The sequence below is a fragment of the Leptonychotes weddellii genome, chromosome 12 (assembly GCF_054177405.1).
Source record: "Leptonychotes weddellii isolate Sample4059 chromosome 12, ASM5417740v2, whole genome shotgun sequence".
Classification (NCBI taxonomy): domain Eukaryota; kingdom Metazoa; phylum Chordata; class Mammalia; order Carnivora; family Phocidae; genus Leptonychotes; species Leptonychotes weddellii.
In genome coordinates, this window is record NC_138380.1 from 13,534,451 (window position 1) to 13,557,528 (window position 23,078).

General features: G+C 35.4%; 1 protein-coding gene across 2 annotated transcripts in view; it reads right to left on the minus strand.

The window, feature by feature from the left end:
• The window catches only part of TRIM24 (tripartite motif containing 24), a 96,682-nt gene that overhangs the window by 47,428 nt on the left and 26,176 nt on the right, over positions 1-23,078 (minus strand). For both annotated transcript variants that reach the window (XM_006740391.3, XM_006740390.3), the window contains exons 2-3: positions 12,356-12,474; positions 4,859-5,006 (exon numbers count right to left, since the gene is read on the minus strand). In XM_006740391.3, coding sequence (XP_006740454.1) covers positions 4,859-5,006; positions 12,356-12,474 — 267 coding nt within the window. The remainder of the gene's footprint in view (positions 1-4,858; positions 5,007-12,355; positions 12,475-23,078) is intronic.

Consider the following 23,078-nt stretch of genomic DNA (forward strand, 5'->3'; position numbering starts at 1 on the left):
CATGACCTGAGACCCAAAATCAAGAGTTGGATGCTTCACCGACTGAGCCAGCCAGGTGCCCCTCTTAGATACCTTTCTGGGTTAGTAAATATATCAATTTATTTATTAACTGCACAGTATTTCATCAAATGAATATAACCCTTGCAGTGGACGTTTGAATGTTTCTCATTTTTCAATATTGTATGATAATGCTGAAATAAACATATGAAATGTATAAGTCATTGAATGTTTCCACAGATAAATTCCTAGTAGCAGAATTGTTGGGTCAAAGGGTGATTTATACAAATATAAGTACATGATCCTCCAAAAAAAAATTGTACCAATTTGTACTCTTACCAGCGTAGAGTGGCTATTACCTACATTACTAACAGCATTTTGTCAGTATTTTTAATCTTTGCCAATCTTACAAAAAAAAAGATTTCACTACATTTGGACATATTTCTTTAATAACTGAGATAGAACAACTTTTCACATTCATCAATCATTTGTATTTCTCTTAAGAACTGTCTGTTCATAACCTCTGCCATTTTTCCATCCAATTGTCTTTCTTACCAATTTGTAGACACATTTGATAATACTGCTTGCCAAAGATTTTAGAAATATTTCCTCCAGTCTGACTTAGTTTATGGTATTTTTCTAAGTAGATCCTTAACACATTTTATAGAAAAATTAATCTGTTTTTATTTTTTGTGGCTTTAGTTTTAGAGAACCTCTTTTAGAAAGGCTTTTCCCTAATTATAAAAATGTTTACTTTTTTTCTTATAAGTGAAATTTTATGGTTTCTCTTTTAAATATAAATTTTATTTATCTGACATTTCATATACAGTTGACCCTTGAACACCATGGGTTTTAAGTGCACGGGTCCACTTACACATGATTTTTCTTGATAAATACAGTACAGTTACTGTAAACATATTTTTTCTTCCTTATGGCTTTCTTAACATTTTCTTTTCTCTAGCTTACTTTGTAAGAACACAGTATACAATACACACACACACACTCCCACACACACTTCCTACAAAATGTGTAAATGTGTTCTGGGGCACCTGAATGGCTTAGCTGATTAAGCATCTGACTTCAAATCAGATCATGATCTCAGAGTCCTGGGATCCAGCCCTGAGTTGAGCTCCCTGCTCAGCGTAGAGTCTGCTTGTCCCTCTGCCCTTCTCCCCACTTATGCACGCATGCGTGTGTATGCGTACTCGCATGCTCTCTCCCAACCAAATAAATTTTTTTTTAAAAAAGTGTGTAATTGACTGTTACCAGTAAGGTTTCTGGTCAACAGTAGGCTATTAGTAGTAGTTAAGTTGTTAAGTATTGGGGAGTCAAAGGTTTACATGGATTTTCGACTGCACAGGGGTCAGCACCCCTCAAGCCTCATGCTATTCAAGGCTCAGTTGTACTATCAATATTTACAAAATCTTACATGTATGCCAGCACACAGAATGAGTTCACAGACTCACATTTTCTGATCATAATAAAACTGTGAAGTTGAAACAGGAAACAAAAAAATCCAAGTAATGGGAACATTTTCCTTTTTCCTTTTAATGAATTCTTGGGTTCATAATAATCACACTGTTAAGCAACTTGCTTTTTGCATTTAATATACATCATGGCCTTCTTTCCATATCATTATTTATAATCTACCGAACCAGAAAATAACAAATGCAAAAATTTGTATATCTTCAACTGCATGGTCATAAATGCAGAATAGATTTTTTTTTTTCTTCTAATTAAGTAGGTTCCAACGTGGGGCTTGAACTCATGATCCTGAGATCAAGAGCTGCATGCTCTACTCACTGAACCAGCCAGGTGCCCCCATATATGCAGAATATTTAAAAAATAGTAGAAATCTAAGTGGCAGATTATATCAAGCTTTAAACACTTATTAATTCTACAAAAGATAAAAATAAGTATCAAGTATTTATGTCAAATAAGTTAGTAATAGAACTTTAAAATCAGGGTAAGCTGGAGAAATTAAAGATAAAAATAATGAACTAAAATATATAAAGGATAATTAGATAAATAAATTTCAGAGCCGTTTCTGTGGATAAAAACAAAAAGATAACCTACTATCTAGTCAGATCAAAAAGCAGGCAAAAGGGAGGGATGGGGTGGCTGGGTGTAGACATTGGGGAGGGTATGTGCTATGGTGAATGCTGTGAATTGTGCAAGACTGTTGAATCACAGATCTGTACCTCTGAAACAAATAATGCAATATATGTTAAGAAAAAAAAAAGCAGGCAAAAATGCATAAAACTCATATGGAAGAAGGAAAATAACTAGAGAAAATTAGCAATATAGTAAAAGACTATTAAAAGCACAACACATCAAGACCAAATGCAATTAATTCTAGCAATGCAACAATGGCTTAGTATTACTAATGTGAATATCTTCACAGCTTCCCTGTACCCTTCTCCTTGATGTGCATGCCATGTAGGCATCACAGTAGATAGAGTGACCATACATCTTTAATTGGCTTCTGGGTTTGTGCCTGCTCTTCAACAGTAACTATAGAGCTTCTGATTTAGGTAATTAGAACATCATATCACCCATTTATAGACTTCCTTTACTTACTGAAGAATTTAGATCCTGACTTGGTTATCCTCCTAGTCTTCAGTGTCACCATCACTCTGGATGATTTAGAAATCCACATAGATTACCACATAAAAACAAGGCTCTCAGACTTTCTATCTCCAGACACCTATACTCCATTTTAGCTCCTCACATCATGGTCCCACCCTAGACTTTTGATTGTCCATAACTGTTCCATTTCTACAATCATAAATTCAAACATCCACTCTAATAATTTCTACTTTCTAACCTTCTAATTCTTAGTTAACTACTCTTACTGTGCCTCAAAGATCTCCTAACAATTTCTTTCACTCTATCAACTGACACTATCAACTTCATTTCCTTTATACAGTTAAAAAAAAAAAATCCTTCATTTAGTAAATGCCATGATTTGTACCTCTCATTCTACTGAACTTCTGCAACACCTATGCCGCTAAACTCCAACCCTAAATAAGTTCAATTCTTCTCTATACCCACATGCATACTGCTGAGGTCCAAAGGAGGAAGTTTTATTTTTTATTTATTTTTTTAAAAGATTTTGTTTATTTATTCATGAGAGACAGAGAGAGGCAGAGGCAGAGAGAGAAGCAGGCTCCCCTCGTAGCAGGGAGCCGGATGTGGGACACGATCCCAGGGCCCCAGGATCACGACCTGAGCGGAAGGCAGATGCTTAACAGACTAAGCCACACAGGCGCTGCCCAATGGAGGAAGTTTTAAGGCCTATACATCAAATGTAACCTGGATGCTACCAAACAATCTGTTTCTGAAGCTGGAGCTCTCTTTTACCGGGGTTATTTCAAGTATCCCACACATTCCTGATCTTTTCATCTTATTTTCTCTGCTCAATTTTTCAATAGATGACTGAACCACCAAAAAAGAGAACTCTTTCAGGCACTATCTATTCAATTTATCTGAATCTGTACCTGGCCTCTTCTCTTTTGTCTTTTCCTCATTAGTGTCCTCAGAAATTATATCTCCTTTTCCCGTGTCACCAGACTCCTAGCCTCATCTCTGATTCCTTCTCCTGAATCTTACTCTCCAGCTACATTCAACTGTCTCCCTCTGGAAATCTGGGTGTGTACTTCAGTTTTCCCTACCCCTCTCCTTCCTGTGATGAACTTCTATTCCTCCTTCAAGCCCCAGATTTGGCCTCCAACCTAAATCCCCAAATCTGAGTTTGGTGCTTCTTTCATGTGTTCTCATAGAACTTAGGAGGACAAACTATGATTGCTAATTTGTTTGTAGTCTTCATCATACTTATAACTTCTGTGGGGCAAAAGTATCTGTTTGATTCATTTACATCTCCAATGCTTAGCAAAGTTCCTGGAATATTGAATAGACAAACACTGGTTGACTTGGATTAAAAGCAAAAAATTATTTTCAAACAAAAATATATTAATGAGCCATAAAAACAAATGAAGTTTGATAAATGCTACAACATGGATAAACCCTGAAAATAGTGATAAGTGAAATAAGCCAGATACCAAAGGACAAAGGTATAGGATTCCACTTGCAGAAATAAGCAAATTTGTAGAGACAGTAGATTAGAAGTTCACAGGGGCAGAGAAAAGGGGGGAATAAGCATTATTATTTATTGGGTATTGTTTCTTTCTGGGATGATGAAAAAACTTTGGAAACAGTGGTGATGGCTGCATAACACTGTGAATGCCATTAATGCACCATACACTAATGAACTGAATGAACTACCTTAATGAACTGTACACTTAAAAATGGTTTAAATGGCAAGTTGTAAGTTACATATATTTTACTACAATAAAAGAATACATTAGTAAACTTTACATTATAAGCAATACAATAAAAACTGAGAAGCCGTAAATTACATAAAAAACAGAGCTTCTTTAGTTATCTACCTATCAAATATCATGAACCAGGTTTATCACAACAATATCAGAGGGGAAAGAGTTATAAGACTTTTGTTAAGCCCACCTCTTGTCAACACCTTAGAAATAAGAGAACTGATGAGAGAACATAAGTTTAAAAAGCAACTTTTTTTTTCATTTGCTATACATTTACACCAAATTAAAGCATTTACAGGAAGTGGGGGGGCAGGGGTTGGGAGTATGAATATAAGGCAGAAATATTCTGTATCTATTCATATTTAACATTTTTAAGTATTCAAATTTCAATTACAATACAGACCTCCTTATATTAAAAAACAAGAGTGCATTTAATGCTTACAAGTGTATTAAAACAAAGTTAGTACAGGAAGAGAGAAAAGAGTGGGAAGGATAGAGACAAAAAGAGATTAAAACCAATTTATTACCTGGAGATACTTCCTCCTTCTGTCTCACAGTGTGGTCTTTTGTGAACTTCACTCTTTGATGAGCTCTGATGCATGTCTTACAGAGCCACTCAACACATTCTACACAAAACCCATTAGCTTCTGCATTGTCCTCACAGCTTGTACACACCTAATAAGAGAAACATGTCACAGCAAGTTTTAAGAAAAATGCAAAGGTGGTCAAACAACTAGTCATATAAAATTGATATACCAATCATACTTGCCTCTATCAGTTATCTTAACAGTGTTTGTAAATTTAAACTGACATGTTTTAAATTATAAACATATGAAATGGAAATATGGCATTGTCCTTCATTCAATATATCAAATACTCCAGGCACTATGCTAAGTGCTGAGGATATAACAATGTGGAAAAGCAAACATGGTTCCTGCCCTTATGATACCGAGTCTCATAGATGGGAGTGTGCGTTCATATCCCCATTCCCCACTTATTAGCTAGGTAGTTCTTGGGCAGGTTACTTAGAACGCTCATCTTTAAAGTGAGGTTAGTAACAGATTTTATTGAGTAGTGCTGAGATTAAATGTGAGGCACACAAACATTACTGAAAGAATCACACCAATATGTAATTACAAACTGAGAAGTGCCATAAAGGAAAAGTATGAGAAGCTATAAAAGCATATGATAGGGGAAACTGATCTCATTTTAGTGGGGTTGGAGTGTTGGAGAAAGCGAGAGATTACCCAGGCAAGGCTTTCTCTAAGGAGATCATATTAACACTAAGATATGAAAGTTGAGTCATCAATTACTGATGAAAAGACTTCTAGGCAGACAGAACAGCATGTACAAAAGCCTCTGGCAAGAAGAGTACAGCAGGCTCAAAGAACGGACAGAAAGTATGACTGAAGTGCAGAGATCAAGGGAAGACTGGCAAGAGAAGAAGCTAGGGGCAAGGCAGGCAGAGGGGCCAGATCAAGCATGATCACATGGCAATTTTGGTCCTTGTCTGAAGAAGTCTTCTAAAAGCTTTTAAGTAAGTGACATGGCCAGACTTGCAATTTTAAAAATCACTGTCACTGTGATATAGAGAACAGATTATAAAAGGGGCAAGTGCTTTCTGCAGAGACAAGTAAGAGGCTTTTTCAGTGGTTTAGGTGGAAGTGGGAATGAATGAGGAAGACTGATGGCAAAACTGGTTCAGAGGATGCACTGGATATGGGAGATGAAGGGACAGCTCCTTTGTTTCCAGCTTCTGTAACTGTGTAGAGGGTGGCACTATTCTCTGAGAAAAGATATTAAAGTTACATGTAAGCAGTCCTCATGTTATCTTTTGTGGCTGGGGAAAAAAAAAATTCCCCTCAGTTAGTGCTTTACGTTAGCCAAATTCCAAATACCTGGATAACATTTTCATTAATTCAAATCTGCCTTTTCCCAGCTCTTATCATCTTTAACCTTTCTAACATTATTGACTCCTACTTCCTAGAAATCATTTGGATTCCTTGATACCTCCAGATCCTCTTATCTCCCTGATTGCCCTCTGGATCCCACCTCCCCCTTCCTCCTCCAATTCTGTACATTTTTTGTTAGATCTGGGAACTGTCTCATCTACACTCCCTTAGCTTCAGCTATCCTGTCTTTAAGGATGTCACCCAAAATTTAATCTCCACACTATAAGAAAGAATGAGGGATCTATAGTATATGAAGTAAAACAAAAAAAGCAAAGTGGAAAAGCAAATCATGCTACTGCTCTTCTAAGAAAGATGGGGATGGGTGAAATAACATTTGCTAATATTTTAAAAATAACATAAAATTACTTAAAATTATATATAAAATATTTTAAATGGAAGAATAAAGGAAATTAAATGGTTACCTATAGGGTAGAGAAGAAATAAGGTACATGGGTAGATTAAACAGCCATAGTTTGAGTTCTCTCAATACACTGTGTTTTATAGATTTTACTTTATGAATGTTTTATATGTAGTCCTAAAAATTACAAAAATTAAATCCCTAAAAAACAAAAGCAAATGAAACAAATGCATCTGCCTATCAAGTGGGTGGCTTGACTGTTCAGAGAATTATTTATTTCAAGTAACTTTAAAATATTACAGTGTATGTTAACTAACAGGAATTTAAATAAAAACTTGAAAAAAATTATGATTTGACTATCTCCAGTGCATACGTGCAGTAATTGCTGTCTTCCTTGCTTTCTATTTTGACAGAAACAGCTCTACAATTTCTACTTTCAGGCCCAACTCTGTTCTTCCATACTCTTACTCTGAAAACCGTATTTATGCTTTATGAGCTGGTTCCACATTAGATTCTAACAACAGATGGTGCTGGAGGGAGACTGCAATGCCAGAGGAAGAAGGTACTTCATCATCTTAGCTGTCTTGCTATTTGCTTGCATTTTCTGTGAACATCATGCCAATCAATGCTACTTCACTCCAGCAGAGGCACTTCATTTCCAGAGCAGCACTGAGCTCTAGTTTGCAGTTTTTCCAATCCTCATGGAACCAGCTTTGGAGATATTGACACCACAGGCCTACTCCTGCTCCTGAGGTCTGCAATCCCAAGGCCAAACGCTCAGACACCAACATGGGACAAGCAGCACTGCCTCTTCAGATGTCTGAACTGATGTTCCACAAGACCCTTCCTCTAATTTTGACTAATTCCAACTTTTTCTCTTTGTTCTCTGAGCTGCTTCTTTATACTTGGTATCTCTATGATACTTTAAATATTTTTTACTTATCCTTTCAGTAAACAAGTCTGTATCTAGTTAACAACTCTTAATTTTAAGAATTAAGATGGCTCCTGATTGAACCAAAACCGATACAATATACCCTATAATGTAGATATATTTGGAGAAAATAATTATGTCAATGTAATTGAGTACCAAGATTTCCAATGTCAGATAAGTGAGATAAACATAAAATCAAAAAAGTAAAACCTACAAATCTAAATTGGACTTATAAATATCAATATATACTTGTGGTATATTTGCTTTTTCCTTCCTAGGCAGTTGCTGCTTGTGTATTTTCAACAATTAGGCACCCATTACCTCACATGGAAGCACATTTTATCTTTGGAGAGCGCACTATTGGGCCAAATGAAATCTATTTCTCTTCTTAAAGTCTTCTAGTTACAGGAATCTTAGATGTTATATCCTCCCTCAGTAACTTTTCATGAGCGTCGAATCAGGCTGTCAGTTTGCTTAGGGGTGGAATACATTCACATTTAGTAATCGCAGACTTTATTCCCTCTGCTGAATTTGAATTTTCAGCAGATCCACCACTCTCCTGATAATTGAGCAGTCTTCTCGGTGCTGTTCAAATGACAGTCAGGGCAGGGAAGGGAAATGGGGAGCGTTCTGTGATCCTCAGCAGGGTCAAGGTAGAACCTCAAAGACTGGTTGCACTGGAGATGATCCTGGTCATCTTATGGGACAGCCCAGAAGGCATGGCTACAACCCTAATTTCTCACATACTCTGTAGGACACCAGGTCAAACTATTAATCTGTTCTGTGGAAATATAACAGCAACAAAAACATGACAGTTGGACATTTGGTATCATATAGAACAAATATCTATACACTGAATTTTTATGCTAGCAGCTGGTGGTTTTGGCACTAGGGGGATGCAGTTTCAGGTTTTTTTGGTGTAGAGAATAGCCACTTGCTGTCTGAGCTCCTGGGGTCATTTCTCACATTTTTGCTACAGAAATTTGTTCACTTGGTAAATACACTTTGACCACCAATACTAAAGTTGGTTGCTTTTCTGTTAAAAATTTGCACCCATTACTTTTCTAAAATCTTAGACTTCTTAAAAACACTAGTTTCCTTACTAAGGTTGACAGTTTTCTATCACCTAATACTTACTTTGTATTCTGTTTATCCCTTTCCCTTAATAAAGATTTCAGAGACTCTACTGTAGTTCCTTAAAATTCCATGTGTTTGAGGTTGATGAGCTTCTTAATAAAAAAGATGCCTTAGAGAGGATCCTTGTCTGTGCCCCAAGAGACACTATGTGGCCTAAATTCAAGACCAAGCCAGATAGACTTGTTTATTCTTTTTTATTCAAGTGTAATTAACATAGTGTTATATTAGTCTTAGGTGTACAATTTTATGATTCAAAAATTCTATACATCACGCAGTGTTCAACATGAAAAGTGTAGTCACTTTCTTTTTTCAATAAAAAGTGTTTGCTAAATCATTCTCCTGCAAGGCCTAGACAAATGACCAACCCAATGGTGATTAGTATCCCCAGCACCCATACTGGTCTCCAGATACCATTTCTGACTAAAAGGAACCAAAGCCTCTAACAATATGTCAAAACAGAAAGCAGGGGAGACAGCACTGACTACTGTGATTTTATCAGCATGACTCAGGAATCAATGTGAGGCTCCTGTTGCCAAGATGGCACAAGTGGAGCATCACTAACAACTACTAGAACATATTTTATGTTAAAAACCCACGAATTCATAATGACATACAAACACACCACTCATTAGTCAACCTCTGAAGAATGCTAAGAAACTAAGTTACTCTCTAAAAATTAGCAACTAAAGGAAAAGAATCCAGTGTTTAACCTACCTTTCCTTTATAACCAAAGAATAAATGAAGGAAGCCTTCAGTTTCTCTTCCAGTTAAGAAATACAGGGGCATGACAGAATGAGAAGGTCATAGTTTTCCAAGGCCGTAATATAATACGGGATCATGGCAGCGATCATTTATGGCCACTGACATCAGGAAAAAGAAAGACAACCAAACTCCTGTGCCTCCTGACTGAAGTACACACAGACATATGGATGAAAGTATTCTCATACCCCCTCACCCAGTGGAACCTGAAATTAAATCAGCCTCTACATTTTTACTGCCAGTGTACACAAAATACAGGAGACAGAAAAGTATGTTAAATGACTTTATGAAGATGGTCAGCAAAAGGCAGAATAAGGCTTACTATACAGGACTAACACCCAGTTTATCTAACAAATATGTTAAAAAGGGCGGAAAAAGAAAGCCACTGAAGTGAAGGGGTAATTTGAGATTAATTAAAAGATAGGGTTGAGACAAACCAACCAAATGCACTGTTTAGGCCTTACTGGATCCTTACAGAAACAAACCACTGTTTTAAAAAAAAGAACCACAACAATTAGCAACATTATCACTGAATGTTTGATGATATTAAGGAATTACTGTAAATTTCTTTTATATGTTAAATTAATATGGTGGTTACATTTATAAAAAAATTATTTTTCCATAGAAATACTGAAAGGTTTATGGATTAGATGATATAATGCCTGGGAATAACTTCAACATAATATAGTGTGTGTATGTGGGGGAGTGTCAGGTTAAACATAAAATGAGTTCGTGACTACTAAGCTAGGTAATGTGTACATGGGAGTCTGTTATGTGAAACTGTCCCTTCTCTTGGTAGTGCTTAAAATTATCTGTAACAAAAAGTTTTTAAAACTTTATCTTCGGCTATAAACTATCCCCAGAGCTCCAGTTTGATCACAGATGACATTACCTTAGTCTTATAGGCAAATTCAATCACATTCAAAACCAATTCTCTATCTACTTCCCTGCCCTCTTTCTCTCTGTGAAAAGTACCTACCATCCTGGTAGTGGGGTCCCTTTCACCTCCACATCCAATCAGGTATATCAAGTCCTATGTGGACTGTAACTTCTCCCCTTCCCTTCCTTATTGGTACTAGGCTAGTTCAGCTCTCATTACCTCTTGCCTAGTGCTTCCTTCATCCCACATTATCACCTCTCCTGTCTTCATTCCCAAAATATCCCTTCAAGTACCCTACTCCTGAACCAGGTTTAACAACCTCCCTAGCCTCACTTACCTAAAATGAAGATGTCAATTTGGACTATCTTTAGTTTAATTGATTATAACTTCTTCCGATTATTTTGTGATAAAACAGAGTAGATAAACTTAGTAAAACTAATTGATTATACAGAGGCATAAAGCAGCCTCTTAAATTTGTCCTTTAGATTAGAATCCCTTCAATACTCATCTCTTATCACCATCAATTCATAGAGGATCATAACTCTACCCTGTTGATTTTTTATGCTGCTTTGCTTTTGAGTTTTCTGGATTGAGCATTCACATGCACTACTTAGAGTTCATCTGATGAAGCATAACTGGTGAGTGATATGACTAACAAAGTATATCTAGTATAAACATAATCACATATGAAGCAAAGTGACATGACACTCTAGTAGACAAAAAAAAAAAAATCATTGGTATTCACAGGGGAACTTTCAGAGGTGTTAAGTACTTGACACTGTCCTCAATAAATAACTGCATTTTCATGCTTTAAAGCTGGTTTCACAACAATTAGAAAGTTTATTCCCTGCACCAAGCCCTGTTTTGGCCTTTCATGAACTGTGGATACTTTTGAAACAAAAGGGATATTTAAAAAAAATTTTGAGAGAGAGAGAGTTCAAGTGTGCACAATGGAAGGGGGAAAGGGCAGATGGAGAGGGAGAGAGAGAATTCCAAGCAGGCTCCATGCCCATATGGGGCTCAGTCACACAACCCTGAGATCATGACCTGAGCTGAAATAAAGAGATGGCTGCCTAACCAACTGAGCTACCCATGCACCCCCAAAAGGGATATTTTAGTTAGTAATGGCTATATTCATTTTAAATGAACCCTAAATTCCCACAGTTCCCCCAAGAAACAAAAAACTGAAAATGAAAAGTACAGAAACTTAGCTATGTGATTCCTGAAGTGTCCTAAACATTACTTTTTTGATTTTTACATTTTAGATTAATAATCATTTTTTCCATTGTCAGATTCTGTTCCTTCACAGATCTTATGTTCCAAATTTAAGGAAATGCCTAGAGAAATCATCAATGAATCATGATTCAAAAGTAGATTAATACACTACACTTCAGTACAGAATTAATCATAGCTCACCTCCACCAGAGTACTACAATTCACCCACCAGCGACCAGACATTTAGATTGAAAGGGCCAATAGAAATGTTCTACATGTGGGTTATGGAAGTGGGGAAAAAAGAAAAACACCATTGGGTCTCTAAATCCAACACCCTGGACAATGTTACTAAATGAGGCTTTCAAAGAAATACCATGCAGAGAAGAAGACGTTCTTAAAATGCAGAAACCATACTGATCAAAGACATGGAATCTGTCATATCATTATAGAGTTCATCATTAAAACAGAAAAAAATGAAAAAGGTGGGACTTGAAATAAAAAAATCTAATTGTCAATACACAGTAAAGCTACAAAAAAATGAAATACTGTCAAATATAGAATAATGGTTTTCTCTGAAGGGATAGGGAAGGTGGGGGTACAATCAAGGCTTCTGAATTGGCACTGTTTTATTCAATAAGATGAATTATTTATTATTCTTTATTACCTTTTAAAATATTACATAATTTGATAGACATAATGGTCAATGTCAGACACCTTTTTAGAGTCCTTCAACAATTCAGGCTGCCTCATTAAGAGGAGGCAAAACATTTAAGAATTAATTAGTACACTTACCTGATTAGACTTTTCTACTGTACTGCTGGGAACCTCAGTAGTGTCCTTCACAAAAAAATTATCTATGATGTGTCTCTCTGCACATTCTTGGCTGCAAACTGGACATCGAATGACTCCAACTGGGGAAAACAAAATTGTGTTCTAAGTTTTTTTGGTTTGCACAGCATAATGATTTGATTGTATATAACTGCAAAATGATCACCGCAATAAGTTCAGTTAACATCTGTCACCATGCATAGTTACAAAAGTTTTCTTCTTGTGATAAGAATTTTCAAGATCCACTCTTCTAGCTACTTTCAAATATGTAATATGGCATTAACTACAGTCACCAGGCTGTACATTACAACCCAATGACTTATTCATTTTATAACTAGAAATTTGTACCTTTTGACCCTCTTCATTCTTTCACCCACCCATGACCCTTTACACCTCAGGCAACCACCAACTGAGCTCTCATTCTAAGTTTTAATATAAATATACTAAACACAAATGAGCACATCTCATTCAAACTGTAACTGGGTTCTTTTACAACGCCCACTCTCTTCAAAGTCATATCTGCTGTTACTTAACACAAAGCAATTGTTTATGTACACATATAGATATATCCCACACCTAGTTTATTTAATAATGAATAAGTTTATTTTAAATGAGATGCTCCTCCAATAACCCCATAGGCTGCTCTTTTTATTGTTTAGCAACTTCCCCGGCAGTGGTTTTCAAAATCTCATGTGGAGATTTTTTAAAAAATAGAGACTTCAGGTTTTCTCTGGACGTACAGACCAGGATTTCTGAAAGGGGAGTACAAACATACTTGTTTTGCTTAAAATCTCCATGGGAGATTAAGAAACACTATTGTGCTTCCTTTAACAAGTGCAAATATGTTCTTTTGTGGGGGGGGTGGGGAGAATAATCTTTCATAGTACTTGGTAAAACAGTAAGTAGTAACTATGAATTAATTAAAATCTAAATTTTTGATTAAAATTTTAAAAATCTAATATTCACTTGATGCTATAATTTGTACCAAGGAGACTGATATGGTTCCCAAGTACATTTTTTTTGTAAAATGAAATGCATAAGAATGAATATAAAGTAATCCAGAGGTCAATTTCATTTATATATATTAGCAATAAACAAATTTTTTAAATTAAAGAACCCATTTTACAGTAGTAACAAAAATATACTGAGTACTCAAAAGTAATTGTTTTAAATATATAAGGCCATTCTGGAGAAAAATGTTAAGCTATATTTAGAAATATTAAAATATATCTAAGTAAAGAAAAACCATGTTCATGATGGTAAAGATACCAATTCTCCCCAAACATATTTATAGATTCAATGCAATTTTAATAATCCCAACAGGAATTTCAACAGAATTTTGACAAGCTGGGGGGATATGCCTACCAAGTAAAGAACTTATTCTAAAGCTATGGTAATTAAAATGGTGTGAAATTTATGTAAGGATTAAAAAAAAAGTGGAACAGAATACACATACCAGAAACAGGCTCACATATAAGTACATTTTATACATGGTAGATGTGGCACTAGAGATCAATGGGAAAAGGGATGAACTTTTCATGGTGCTACAGTTCTCCAAAGTGGGAGGGGGATGAATTAGATCACTACTCAATTAAAAACGAGAGTTCTTTTAAAAGATTAAGAACCTTAAAACTTTCACAAAGAAATATAAGAGAACATCTGTGTAAACTTAGAGCAGGAATAAATTTCTAAAGCAAGAAACAAAAAGCAAGAGATTAAGGGAAAGATTAATGAATTTGATTTCATTTACATTCAGAACTATAGCTAGCCAAAAGATTACCATGAAGAAAGTGACAAGACAAGGTTCAAACTGGGAATGATATACCTAGTATGTGCTACTAACAAAGAATTAATAATAAAAATCTGCAAATTATGTGACAATGCATTTCACAAAAGAGTAAGATTGAGTAAACATATTTTTCCTTATTCCTCTATATAAATACAGCTAAAAACTCTAGGTGTTCTATATGAAACAATCATAAGAAGACTGAAAGGTAGAGAGAAGGCAGCAGACTAGCTAGAGTCCTCAGGACCCAAGGAACGATACAGTGGTGAGTTCACTGGATTTTCTTTTAGCCTCATATATTCCCAAGTCGGCAGTCATGAAGTCACCATCCTATGAATATCAACAGGTGTAAACAAATAAACAAAAAAATCCCACAGAAACCTGCTCTCTTTATCCTAAGGACCAGGAAATGGGCAGCCTACCAAGACAAAACTTTTAGACAATAACTGCTCTACTCCAGGAAAACACCACAGATAAAACTGTGCTCCTTTTCCCACCAGCAAAGGCCCAGTGGGAAGTCTAGACTTCCACCCTGGCCAAGCAGAAACCAAGTACTCCAACCACACACTGCTGTGTCTGTCAGAGAAGACTGGTGGGGAGCTGGGGCTTTTATCCTTACTGGGCACTAATGAGGCCCCCTGCAGTATTAGCAGGGACCACGGGAAAAGCATGAATCTTGCCCCTCCATGACAGTAATGAGGTACTCCTCTACCTCTATGCTGGGGAGGCGTTAAAAAGGATTATTGGACACTCAGAACTTTTACTACTGCCTACCAGTAACCTCCTCTGTCCTCACTCCTTAAATGGGTCAATGAAGAACAATGGGAAGCAGTAAACAGACACCCACGCCCCTATTACCCAGGGAGGTATCAAGAGGTATCAAGAGACTTCCACACCATCCACCAGTAGTAAGGAGGAGGCTCTCCCTTCCAGATGTTAAAGGAGGCAGCGTAAGGAACACGGTCTTCAATTTCAACCTCACAGGAGACAGAAAATAAGAAATATAAGAGCAGAGACAATGGAATTGAAAACTGAAAAGTCAAACAAACAAAAAGCTGGTTATTTGAAAAGGCCAATAAAATTAACAAACCTTCAACAAGACTGAAGATGGTAAAGGAGAAGACACAATTTACCAAACAAAGAATGAAAAAGGGAAGAGCACTACAGATGATATGGACATCAAAAGGATAGTAGAGGAATACTAACACTAGTCACAGAAATTTAACAAGTGAAACAAATTACTCAAAAAGTGCAAACTACTAGGACTTATCCAGTATGAAATAATTTGAATAGCCCTATAGCTATTTGGAAATTGGCTCCAAACAAACTGAAATACTTAGGTGTAAACCTAGCAAAACATGTATTGGACTTTTATGCTGAAAACTACAAAATGCTGATGAGAGCAATCAAAAATCATCTAAATAAATGAAGAGACACAGAGTGTTTATGGATAGGGATAATCACTGTAGTAAAGATGTCAATTCTCCTTAATGTGAGCTGTGGGTTTAACACAATTCCTAATATCCCAGCAACATTTTTTTGTAGATATAGACAAGATTTCAAAATTTATATAGAAAGGCAAATGTACAATAGTAGCTAAATCAGTACTGAAAAGAAAGAGGAACTGTTCTATCTAATATCAAGATACTATATAGCTACTATAACAAAAAATATCTGTTACTGATCAAGGGACAGACAAAGATGAATTGTGAAGATGAAAAAAACAAAACAAAACACCACTACACACTGGGAGAAAATACTGCAGAGCACAGATCTGACAAAGGATTCATATCTACAATATATAAAGAACTCTCAAAACTCAACAATGAAATAACAAACATCCCAATTAGAAAATGGGCAAAACACATGAAGAGACATTTCACCAATGAGGATATACACATGGCAAATAAGCACACAATAAGAAGTTCCACATCACTAGCCATCAGGTAAATGCAAATTAAGATCAAGATGAGATACGAGTACAAAGCTATTGTCACTGTGTTTTATTTTGGATCTCTCATACATTCTCAGTGGGAATATAAAATAGTTTGGCAGTTTCTTAAAAATTAAACATAACATTTATCATATGAATTAATAATCTCACTCCTGGGCATTCCAATGGAATAAACTTAAATCCACAAAAAATCTGAACACTGGCTTAATTCAGTGTTATTCAAAACAGCCTCAAACTTGAAAAGAACCAAATCTCCTTAAAGAAGTTAATGATTAACCAAACTGTGGTATATCCATACCATGGAATGCTAGTCAGCAATAAAAGGGAAATAACTATTAATACATGCAACAAATTGAATGGATCTTAAGAGTAGCATTCTGAGTGAAAAAAGCTAATTTCAAAAGGTCACTTATAAATGATTCCATTTACATAATATTCTCAAAATAACAGGATTATAGAGATTAGTGCTTTGCCTGAAGTTAAGGATGATGGAGTATGTGGAAAGGAAAGGGTAGATATGACTACAAAGAGAGCTTTGGTAGTGATGGAATAAAACAAGAACACAACTATCTTGATTGTGATGATGGATATATGAATCTACACATGTGATAAAGTGGCAAAGAACTATAGGCACTATTTTACCAATGTTAATTTTCTTGTTTTGATTTGTACTAGTTACAGAAGATGTAATCATTGGGAAAAACTGTGTACCTTAGATCTCTCTGTAAATTCCCATCAATCTATTATCAAAATATAAAGTAAAAAACAAAACAAAACAAAAACACCCTAAAATGAACTAACATTTATTTAGCGTTCTCCTTATATGCACTGCATTATCCTCATAAAGAAGAGGAAACAGATCAGAAACTCTGGTTAACCTGATCAAGGTCACACAGCACTGGAATTATGATTTGAACCCTTGGCTGACGGACCCAAGTGCAGGCTCTGTACTACTACACTTTACAAAAATGTTTAGAAAACCATGGGTTAATAGGTCATGTCATTTTGATAGATAAGATATTAGTCCACGAATCAAGAATCCCATTTGTGGCTCTCTTTTCCTTCCTGGCTGCTTTAAGCTCAGCTGCCATCATGAATGACAAAATAACCACGTGGACTGGGAAGTTCATGACCAACCGACTACTTCAGCAGAAACAGATGGTCACTGATGTTCTTCACCTGGAAAAGACAGAAATTCTGGAAAAACTAGCCAGAATGTACAGGCCACACCAGATGTCATCTTTGGATTCAGAACCCATTTTGGTGGTGGCAGGACAACTGGCTTTGGCATGATTTATGATTCCTTGAATTATGCAAGGAAAACCGAACCCAAACATAGACTTGCAAGACATGGCCTATGAGATGAAAAAGACGTCAAGAAAACCTCACAAGGAACCCAAGGACAGAATGAAGAAAGTCAGGTGGACTGCAAAAGCCAGTGTTGGTGCTGGCAAAAAGAAGGAGTAAAAATTCTGCAGTGACTTTACCTGTAGTGATTCTGCAGATTTTTCATGAGAGGATTAATAAATTAAGAACTTAAAAAAAAAAAAAAAAAGAATCCCAGTTGTGTAAGGTGAATTTGACCTAAATGAGTTTAAATCCAAATAAATGCTAACTTAACATTGCCTTTTTAACCATAAAGTGAAGAGGAAAATGTAATTTTTTTTTAAAGATTTCAATTTTTTTTTTAAAGAGATCTCTACACCCAAAGTGGGGCTCGAACTCCCAACCCCGATCAAGAGTTCCATGTTCTACTGACTGAGCAAGCCAGGTGCCCCGGAAAATGTAACTTTTATTCAACCAAGTCTGAGTACATTTATAGTTCTTCTGCACAAATTGGAAGACATTAGCATCTAGAATATATCCTTTCAGAAACTGGAAAGATTAAGATCTGATTAAAGAAAAAATAATTCCCTAAGAATTGTGGAGATTTTTACTTTAATCATCCATCACTGTGTATTTAATGGCCACAGTTGCTTCTTTTTGTTAATTAGGTTGAAAAATTTTTAAGTGGTACATAACTTCCTTTAAGTCTGTTTTCAAATGTTAACCTTTGATGACACCTGCACCCCCACCCACCTTCCTACCTTGTTCTCTTTTCCCTCCTGGCATTTATCCTTCTATTTATTTATGTTTATTATTTATTGTCTGGAGATCTCAAACAGAATGTAAATCCCATGAGAGCAGAGATTTTTCTCTCTTTAGCTCACCAATATTCCAAAGCACCTAAAAATGTACCTGCCATAGTGCTCAGTAAGTATTTGGTGAATGATAAATAAACTCCTTTAATAATACACATACCCTATGATTCACAATTTCAATACTGAGAAACTCTTATACTTCAGCATCAGGAGATATGTTCAAGAACGTTCATCACAGCATTTTTCATAAAAGCACACAACTGGAAACAATCCGAATGTCCATCAACAGTAGAAAGAAAATACTGTGATATAATCAAATAATACAGCAATGAAATCAATGCAATTAAACTACAGATATCAACATGACTGAATTCCAAAAAATATTATGTTGAGTGAAGAAAGGAAGTCCTAAAAGAATACATTCACCATTTAAGTTCAAAAATCCAAATACAATCCAAATAAAATATTATATAGGAAAGCATACATAGATGATCAACTATAAAGAAAAGCCAAGGGAATGATTAGCACACAAGTCTGAACAGTGGCTAGGCCTAGGAAAAGGGAAAGCAGCAGCAGCTCCTCTCAGTACTAACTTCAACCCATCTATTGTTCCTGAACTAAACTGCTTCCAAGGCCAAAAAGCAAGGGGAGACGAATGGGTGCAAATGAGACCTCAGGCCCAGTGATAACACCTGCTGGCTTTTGTCAGAGCTCTAACTCTAGACTAGTTACTAGATGACTAGTAACCCTCAGAGCAAACCAGCTCTAGCAAATTAATTAAATATAATCCCCCCCTTACAGATCAGAAAACTGACCACCATCACTTGCCCAGGGTCATAAAACTATTAAGTGGCAAATCTGGGATTTCAATCCTGCCTCATGACACATCTTCTACACATTCCACATGGAACATATTTAAATAAAAGAGATAGAATATGGAGTTTAAAACCATATAGACCTAGCTTATTCCTCTTTATTGATTGCCCTATAACTCTTAAATCCTTTTGAGCCTCTATTTCCTCTTCTGTAAAACAACAGTAAATGATAATCATGATCATGGTTACCATATTGAGAGTCTGCTGTGTTCCAGTTATTGTGCTAAATGTTTCACACTCATTAGAACAAATTTGAGGCAGGACTGTTGTAAGGATTATACAAATAAATGTATAAAAAGGGCCTAATGATGTCAGGCTGGTACCTGGCAAACCTGTGTATTATAATCTTTGTGCCTTCCAATTAAAATCAGGTAATAAGTGACTCCTTCTGAAAGGATCAGCATGACCTCATCTATCTGATTCCCTCAAAGTATTATCTACTAATGCTATAAATGATTTCAGAGTCATAAATGCACGTCTACCTAAAAATAACAACAGGAAAACAAACAAATACATAAATAAAAGTAACAATGAGACTAAATGTTGGGTGTATCTTAAATTTGTGTCTCTACCCAAACTTCATTCCAAGCTCACAATTTATTAGTACAAGAAATACCAGATATTGTATATCATACTGTAAACAGGTGAACACCTATATGAAGAAAGTGATTCTTTTGACACACTATCCTGGGAAGAGTGGGAATACTGTGGAAACAATTCAACCCCCATTTCTGGAAAGGGAAAAGTTGAAATCCAAAAGACAAGCAGGGAGTCAACTTTATAATTAAAAAGAAAGAGTAAAGCAAATGGATCTCACAAATGCTATAAATTGCTTCTCTTAGCTAATACCAAAAGTAAGAATATGGAGTATGTCCTGGGAAGAAGCTAAACAAGGAAATCACCTATTTACTGAAACAATTAACACTTCAGTATTATATTTTTCTGCATTTTAAAGGAAAAGGACTGAAGTTATATGTTCATTATCCATCTAAATGTATGTTTCTATGTTTACTAAATGAAGTCATGAAACATGTTTGGATAATTATAAGGTTATAAAACATGAGTCATAGGAAATTAATGACAGCATAAATTATACACTTATAAAAGCACGTGGACCTTAAAAAAAAAAAAAGCACGTGGACCTAAAATGAACTTACTAAGATTTGGTATTATTCTTTTTTCTTTCTTAAATGTTTACAGCTTTTGGGTTCTGAGACAGGAATATTATCTGCTCTTTTTTTGTGAAGTTTTTGTTTCTAAACCTAAGCATAATGCAGAACTTATGCTTTGACATTAAGTACCAGGAATGACTGGCAACTCTGACTACTCATCTCCACAAAAGAGACATATATGGATTTAAAGCCTTTTTTTTTTTTTAAAGGTTTTATTTATTTGATAGAGAGAAAGACAGCCAGAGAGGGAACACAAGCAGGGGGAGTGGGAGAGGGAGAAGCAGGCTTCCCGCCAAGCAGGGAGCCCGGTGCGGGGCTCGATCCCAGGACCCTGGGATCATGACCTGAGCCGAAGGCAGATGCTTAATGACTGAGCCACCAGGCGCCCCTAAAGCCTCTTTATTAAACACTGTGGATCAGAGACACAAGTGAGTTGAATGATAGTATCATGAGATGGATCACCACCAATCAGGAAACTACAGTCCAACATCCACTGGAGTTTTAAAAAGTAGAGGATATATACAGCGCAAAATAATGCTCTGTCCATGGTCCTATCAATACCATTGATGGCTTCCTACTTAAGCATACATACACATGTATATAACAAAAGACCTAATTAAATACTATCTACAAGAAACCCAATTAGTACACACACAGTTTTAAAAAGGAAAAGGATAGAAACAGATACACATTCAACAATAAGCCCATAAAACCTGGAGGACTTTGTAATAATATCAGAGTACACAAAAGAACAAGAACTATTACCAGATATGATGTGGGGACAATGCATAATGATAAAGGGGTCAATTCCCTACAAGGACATATAATCCTAAATGCACATTTAATTAATTAACAGAGCTTCATAACACAATGCAAAAACTGACACAGCTGAAAAAAGAAACAGACAAATCCACATGATAGAGATTTTAACTTTCCTCTCAGAAATCAGTAAGAATAGTAGACTTAAAAAGGATATAAAAGATTTGAAAAGAATCAAATAACTTGATGCAATTGATGTTTAAAGAATACCCAATGTTAGTAGAATATATATTCTTTAAGTGTGATTAGAATATTTACCAAGATATACCATATGCTGGGCAACAGAACAAGTATGAATAAATTAAAAGAACTAAAAACATACAAAATATGTTCCATGACCACAATGAGATAAACTTGGGAATTAGAAACAGAAAGAACTGGAAAATCCCCAACTCTGTGGAAATTGAACAAATGATTTCCATGTTAATGAAGAAAGGCATAAAAAAAAAAAATCAATGATCTATGAAGCTTCCATGTCAAGAATCTAGAAAAAGAATTGCAAATTAATCCTAAAGAAAGTAGAATGAAGGAAATGAGTAGAAACTACTGGGAAAAAAAAAAAAGAGGAAGAAAAGAAAATGGGAATAAAGGAAAACAAGGCAATGAAACTGAAGTCAGTTTGGGGGGGGTTGTTAAAATTAATAATCTAGCTAGACTGATCAAAAAAAAAATCAGAAATAAAAATAGAGGCCATTGCACAGATTTTGTGGACCTTAAATAGTATGGGAATATTGTGATCAATTTGATTACATGTATTAATTTTTTGAAAGAAAACCTGAATAGCCCTATATCAATTAAAGAAACTGATTTTGTATTTTACAACTTTCCCAAAGAGAAAAGTCTACCTCTAGAAGGAGGTGATTGGTGAATTCTGCAAACATTTAAAGAAAATAATTTTAACTCTAAACAACTCTTAGAAAACAGAGAAGGAACACACTTCTCATCTTATTTTATAAGGCCAGTAATGCCCTGATACTAAAATCAGATGCAGTCATTACCAGGACAGAAAAGTACAGATCAGTATGTCTCATGAACAAAGATGAACAAAAATTATTAACAAAATATCAGAATATCAATTTCAGAAACATATAAAAAGGATAACCCATCATGGTTAAGTTTATTACAGAAACGCAAGGCTGGCTGAGCATTCAAGTCAATTAAAGTAATTCACTATATTAACAAAATAGCATAGGATCATCCTTGAAAAATTCAGCACCCATATAAGATAAAGAAACTTCCAGCACCCTAGGAATAGAAGGAAACTTCCTCAACCTGATAAAAGTCATATACGAAAATCTTATACCAAACATATTTAATGATGAAATAGTAAATGCTTTCTGGTGTGACTTGGAAGAAACCAACGACTTCCACTCACAACTTCTATTCCAAGCTGTTTTAGTTAGTGCAAAAAAGTCAAGATAAAGAAATAAAGGGTAAACAGGTTGGAAAGGGAGAAGTAAAATTGTTTCAAGTCACAGGAAACATAATCACCTATGTAAAAAATTGTAAAGCATACACACATAAAAACAAAACAAACACAACACATGAAATACTTAGGAATACTTTTAACAAATTATATGTAAGACCTGTATAATGAAAATTAAGAAACAAAATTAATGATTACCCTTAAAAGAGACAGTAAACATGTTCCTGGATTGGAACATTCAATATGGCTAGGATGTTCCTTCTCCTCAAACTGAGCTAAAGATTCAGTGGAATCCCAATTAAAATCCCAGCAGGATTTTTGTAGAAACTGACAAACTGATGCTAAAATTTATATGAAAATGCAAAAGGACAAAGAATAGCAAAAACAATTTGAAAAATAACAAATTTGGAGGACTTACATGATCTGATTTCAAGACTTACTATAGAGCTACAGTAATCAAGACAGGATGGTATTTATGTAAGGACAGAAATACAAACAATGGAACAGAAGGGAC